At 36.8% G+C, this 6810-nt stretch overlaps 1 protein-coding gene across 1 annotated transcript in view; it reads right to left on the bottom strand.

Moving 5' to 3' along the window:
* The window catches only part of Fer (fer (fps/fes related) tyrosine kinase), a 356813-nt gene that overhangs the window by 340963 nt on the left and 9040 nt on the right, over positions 1-6810 (bottom strand). The window contains exon 2 of the mRNA XM_013020434.1: positions 2342-2612. Coding sequence (XP_012875888.1) covers positions 2342-2548 — 207 coding nt within the window. The 5' untranslated portion in view covers positions 2549-2612. The remainder of the gene's footprint in view (positions 1-2341; positions 2613-6810) is intronic.

Raw genomic sequence — 6810 nt, forward strand, 5'->3', positions numbered from 1 at the left:
TGTGGTATATATACACAATGGAATTCTATGCCTCCATCAGAAAGAATGACATTGCCCCATTTGTTAGGAAATGGAAAGACTTGGAAAAATTTATATTAAGTGAAGTAGACCAGGCCCAAAGAAATATAGGTCCCATAGTTTCCCTTATTTGCAATAACTAGTACATGTCTAGGACAAGCAGAAAAGATTAAAAGCTATGTACATATGACCATATAAGATTAAGTTAAGCAAAATGAATCCCAAGATAGGGACACAAATATCTTTTGTCTTTCTTGCTATTGTTTCTAACATATTTATAATGTACCATGTGATTATTTGTTTCTTTGTACGTTCCTCCCCCATGGTATAACCCCTGTTTTCATTTATTTGATGTTTGGTGCCCTGCATATTGTATATATGTTTCTCTAATTTGGGGAGGGGAAGGGAAAAAACAAAACGCTTAAACAAGGATACAGGTTGCCCCATTGTAACAATGAGATATACAAAATACTATGTTGAAAATGAACTTGGGCTGGGAAGGTGGCTCAGTGGTAGAGTGCTTGCCTCGCATGCATGAGACCCTGGGTTCAATTCCTCACCACCACATAAACAAAAAGCCAGAAGTGGTGCTGTGGCTCAAGTGGTAGAGCGCTAGACTTGAGCTGAAGAGCACAGGGAGAGCCCAGGTCTAGAGTTCAAGCCCCACGACTGACAAAAAGAAAACAATACGAAAATGAACCTTACCACTCCACGGAGGGTGGGGAGGGATGGTGGGGGTAGTTGTGGAAGTGGGAGGGTAGGGAGGGTAGGGAAAACACTGAAGTAGGAACAATGTTCAATAGGAAATGTACTCATTACCTTGCTCGTGTAACTATAACCCCTCTTTAAAGCATTTTTACAATAAAAAAGTACAAAAAAAAACAGTGCTGGAGGAATATCAATACCAAATTTCAAACCCTAGTACAAAGCCATAGTAATCAAAGTGATTATATTAATATCAGAGTAAATTTTACAGCCAAGAATATTGCTAAAGACAAAGTAATTTCATAATGATAAAGCAGCCAATTTGCAAGGAAACGAAAAATTATAAACATTTTCCCCTAGTAATAAAGAAATTAATTTTTCAAAAAGATATGATTCTAAATATTTATGTACCTGATTACAGACATTCAAAATATAAGCAAAACCAATTAAGCTTACACTGAACTGTATCTCCAGCTTCTTTGCTTATCTAGCTTTTGGACCTTCTTGACCTCCATAATAAACCAGTTATATAAACTACTATAAATACAGTTCTTATTGTTTCTGTTTCTCTGGAAATCTCAACTAACACAGAAGTAAAACACTTTAAAACTGGCCACTGATGGCTCACTCCTGTAATACTAGCTCAGGAGGCTCAGATCTGATGACAGAAGTCCAAACCCAGCCCAAACATACACATCTGTGAGATGCTTATCTCTAATTAGCCAGCAAAAAGACAGAACTGGAAGTGTGGTTCAAGAGACAGAGCACTAGGTATAAGCAAGAAAACCAACTAAGAGAGCAAGATGCTGAGTTTAAAGCCACAGTACCAACGAAGGGAGGGAGGGAGGGAGGGAGTGAGGGAGAGAGGGAGGGAGGGAGGGAGGGAGGGAGGGAGGCAGGCAGGCAGGCAGGCAGGCAGGCAGGCAGGCAGGCAGGCAGGCAGGCAAGACACTTCTACACCATTATCAACCATTTCAATCTACAGTCTAGGTATGAAGTATTCCAATCACAGTTCTTATCAAGTTCTTATCAAAATCCCATTCTTATCAAGTAAGTGCATATGAAACTTTTACCAAGGAAAATCACATGTATAAATTTAAAAGTTATATAGATTATAGAAAATTGGCTCATGAAGAAAAATTGAACTAAATTCAATGCCAACAATGAAAAGGTATTTGGGCAGGGGGAGTGAAATATGGAATGTGGCTTAGTGGTAGGTAGACTGCTTGCCTACCATACGTAACACCCTGGGTTTGACTTCTCAGTACCACATAAGCAGAAAAGGCCAGAAGTGTCTCTGTGCCTCTAGAGTGTTAGCCTTGAGCACAAGAAGCTCAGGGATGGTGCCCAGGCTCTGAGTTCAACCCCCAGGACTGGCAAATAAAAATATGGAAAGAACACGGGGGTCAAAAAAGAAATCAAAGGCAAATTAAAATGCATTCTGCAATGAAAGAATGCTATCCACATAAGAATTTATAAATGCAGCTAAAAAATAATACTCAGAGAACATTTAGAGCACTACAAACTACCTTGGGTATGCTCATTCAATCTCATGATCTATTTGTTTTAAAGACAATTATGATGCTATACTAAAAAAGGATGAAATTATTCTCCTTACCTTGGATACATTGCTGACATAATTCATTTGGACAGTACTTTCCTTATCAACTTGATTACAGAGGTTCTGTAGAGTAGATGCATATTCTTTATCACTTTTTATTCTCAAAGACATAAATTTCTTCACTGTTTCCAGTAACCGTAATTCCCAGTCTTGCAATTTTAACACAGCTTCATGTGAATTCTTCAGCTCACTCCCAAACCCCATTTTTGTAAGGCACTGCTTAACCTCCAGACTGCACAAGGGAGACTTCTCTCTAATCAGCACATATCTGTGTGTACAAACACAAGAAGAAGAAAAAAACCTTAAATGAAAGAAGCAAAATTATAATCCATTCTCTTCAGAGTTTAAAAAAAAAAAAACCTCCTCTAATGAATTCTTTCTCCCAAAGACGAGGAAAGAGATGAGGATATCTACTCTGTTGTTGACTTCTAATCAACAGTATATAGGAGGCAGTAGACATTACAATGACATGAACAAAACAAAAAAAAAAGACATTCTGAGTAGAAAGGAAGACATAAAATTATTTTTATTTGCAGTTGATATCATTTTATAAAGAAATAAGGGATTAAATAAAGAATTATTAAGACAAATAAGTTAGTTTTATAGGATTACAAAGTTTTATGGTTTGGATATGAAATACCCTCAGAGGCTCATGGGTTGAACACTTGGTCCTCAGCTGGAGCTGTTCTGGGAGGTGGTGGAAACATTAGGAGGTGGGCCTCACGAAGAAGTGCATCACCACTGCGGTGGGCAGGAGACAGTGTGCCCTAGAAGGCTATACCTCATTCCCAGCCTCTCCTGGCTCTTCCTTCTTGGCCATCTTTCTGCGGCAAAAGCGAACAGCTTCTGCCACACTTCCTCGCCATCATGGTTTTCTGCCTCATTGCAGGTACCAAAATATAGAACCAAGTCACTATGGACTGAGAAGTCTCTGAATCAAAATAAATCCTGCCTTCCTTATGTTTTTTCCCCCCTCAGGTACTCAGAGCAATGGAAAAGAAAATCAATTTTATTTCTGTATGCCTGCAACAATCAATCCAAAAATAAAATTCAGAAGCAATTCCATTTACAACATCAAAAAGCCATAATGCATTTAGGAACAAAATTTAAGACAAGTTTAATAACTTTTAAATTAATTTAAACTTGTTCTCTTCACACTATAACACAATGTTGAAAGAAACATTAAGCGGCCTATATAAATTGAGTTATGTTCAGTTAATTTTGTTAAGAAAGTGAGAATCCCCAATTTGATGGACAGAATCAATGTGTTCCATATTAGTATCTTAGATAACTTTTGCATAAATTGGCAAGCCAATACTGAAATACATAAGATAAGCCAAGAGAGCCAGGATAGCTTCAAAGAAAAATTTTGGGATTCATACTTCTTTTATTTCAAAGCTCATTAAAAAGCTATTATAATCGAGGCTCAATATGGGCATATGGACAGTTACAGAAATTAATGGACTAGATAAAGCATCCCACTAAACCTCTGCATTTATGTAAAAATATTTTTACCTCAATGAATGGTCTTGGGACAAATAGATTTCCATCACTAGCTGTAGATCCTTGACCTTGAATCTACAGAACACTAAGCCAAAATAAACTTCTTTTCTTTATAAACGAACTCTGTGGTACTATATTACTGGCAACAGAAAATAGAGCTCAGACATTGAACTATAACTCAAAAAAAGTTGTTTAAAAAAATGACTACAGCATAACTTATTATCATCTACAGGCCAGTTATCATAAACTTCCCCAACATATCCTCCTTGTTTACTATAAATCCTGAAAACTATGTTAGAATTTATTTTTTTCCTCCGGTTTCCTAAAACTTCAAGCAATGAATCTTTCAGAGCCAGCTAGAAGAAATACAGAAACACACCTATTCCATTTCAAGTTCTAGAGAAGCCTGAACAGGAGTCAATTTGTTGTCAATTGAATGCTTATCCTTTAAGCTATAAAAGGAGATTCTGATAAACAAGAAGTGATTTTTCTCTCTAACTTCTAACCATCTCAAACTATGGTGGAGGAAAAAAAAAAAGCGTTTCCAAGTAGCAAATAAACTATAACCTCCCTCAGTTTTATGAACTATCAGGTGATCAGGAGAAAATTAAATTGTTAAAAAGAATTTTGGGGCTGGGAATGTGGCTTAGTGGTAGAGTGCTTGCCTAGCATGAATGAAACCCCGGGTTCGATTCCTCAGTACCACATAAACAGAAAAAGCCTGCTAGACTTGAGCAAAAGAAGCTCAGGCAGGGACAGTGCCCAGGCCCTGAGGTCAGGCCCCAGGACTGGAAAAGAAAAATAAATCATTCAAGTTGTCAAGTAGCAATCAAGACACTAAATGGACCTTACATAGTCAATACAAAGGAAAATCACATATTCACTTGAATATCAAATAGGATAGTTCCAGAATTTCATTTTGTATGCAGCCATTCTTAAAAAGCACTTAAGAACCAGTTTAACTCAGTGGCAGACCACTTGCCTACCATGCAGGAATTTTAATACCCAATGCCACAAAAATTGTTTTACTCATTTTAACATAGCATGTATTTGGGGAGCATATTTACAGTGAACATTATTCTGTTATTTATATTCAGTTAAACTAAATCTTGGTAGAGACACATTGTATCTTATCCCATATTTCCAAAAGAGGATAAGAAACATTTTTGAAAGGAAAAAAAGGTAAAATGCTGTACTTTTTATTTAAAAAAAAACTATCTGAGATTGTAGCTCATTTTATTCTATAACCTGGTATAAATATTACATCCACTTCTAAATGCATCTTGGTGACAATTTTTTTCTCCTATTGTGAAGAACTCAGAAGGAAAACTAGGAAACAATACCTGGCAAAATCTAAAAAGCACTTTAGACTGTCCTTAGGGATTATTTCTACACACTAATATTCCAGATCAGTGAATATAACTTAATATACTGTTCTTGTCTTTAGGGAATAAATAAAAACTCCTAAAATAACTACATAAGACTATACTTAATTTTGGACTGTACAGTAATTATCCCATATATGCCAAATGACATGTGACAGACCTGTTTACAGTACATTCATTCAATGGAATATCACTCGGTCCTCCTAATATACAGGGGAAATTTTTCTGTATACTAATCTAGAACCAACATTAAGAACTGATCATTGATCCAGGTGCTGATAGCTCACACCTGTATTCTAGGTAATATGGAACCTGAAATCTGAGAGTTTCAGTTTGAAGCCAGATTGGCAGAAAAAGCCCTGAGACTCTGTCTTCAATTAACCAGCAAAAAAACTCTGCTGGAGGCATGGGTCGAGTGGTAGAATACCAGTCATAAGCAAGAAAGAATGAAAGGCCCTGAGTTCAAGCCCTGCTGCTAGCATGCACATTCGCGTGTGCACGTGCACGCACACCCACACACACCCACACAGAGGCTAGTTGAAAAAGATAACACACAACTTACTAAGCTAACTTTGTATAAAAGAGAAAGGGAGGAAGAATAGTATTCATTGTACTTTTAAATGTGTAAGGTACTAGTTCTAGAACATAGAGTAGCTTGGGTTTGTTCACATACACATATACACATAGATTTATATAAACATGTGTGAATTATTTTAAGACAGAGTCTCACTATGTAGATCAGGCTGGCCTTGAACTCATGATGGATCCCTCACCCCAAGTGCTGAGGGATCCATCATAAGTTCAAATTCATGGTCTACCATGTGTGACTTGTATATTCTTCTACTTATCTGAATGTTGTTCTGAGTCAATATATTTACATCAATCACCCAAGAAATAAAGAATTTTTAAGGACAGAAAAAAAATAGCACAGGATGAAACTACCTAGAAAGATTCCAGGAAATAATAAGACAATAAACAGAAATGATGATTATCATTTAGATTATTAAAAAGTCAAATAGGAAACATTTAAGGAAGTAGTACCATTATACAACTACAAAATTCTATACATGCTGTAGGAAAAGGAGAGAAGAAGGGAGGGAGATAGGGAAGAAGTTCAAAATCAGGATGTATGTGGCAGGCAATGGAAGACAGTGTATTGATTTATCTATTGTTATTTTTCCACTGAGGAAACCAATAAAGCTCAAACTCTTTGCATCAACTGCCTTTTAGGGCAGAATATCAATGTTATGAACATGATCCTTCAAAATGATTTATTTGCAAATACCAGTTTTGAAATTTATGAAGCTGAGCAAATGTAATTTGTGTATTTTTCTGTCTATGTAGGTAGGGGTGTGTGTGTGAGAGAGAGACACACACAGACATAAAAAGAGAGAGACAGAGACAGGGGGAATAAATTTTGATCCAGCATCTGGATATAATATGGCTTAAAGAGAGAAAGAAAATGATAAAGAGAGACCTATGACAGGCTGGGAAGGTGGCTCAGTGGTAGAGCGCTTGCCTTGCATGCATGAGGCCCTGGGTTCGATTCCTCAGCACCACATAAGCAAAAAGAAAAAA

The sequence above is a fragment of the Dipodomys ordii genome, unplaced genomic scaffold (assembly GCF_000151885.1).
Source record: "Dipodomys ordii isolate 6190 unplaced genomic scaffold, Dord_2.0 Scaffold50, whole genome shotgun sequence".
Lineage (NCBI taxonomy): Eukaryota > Metazoa > Chordata > Mammalia > Rodentia > Heteromyidae > Dipodomys > Dipodomys ordii.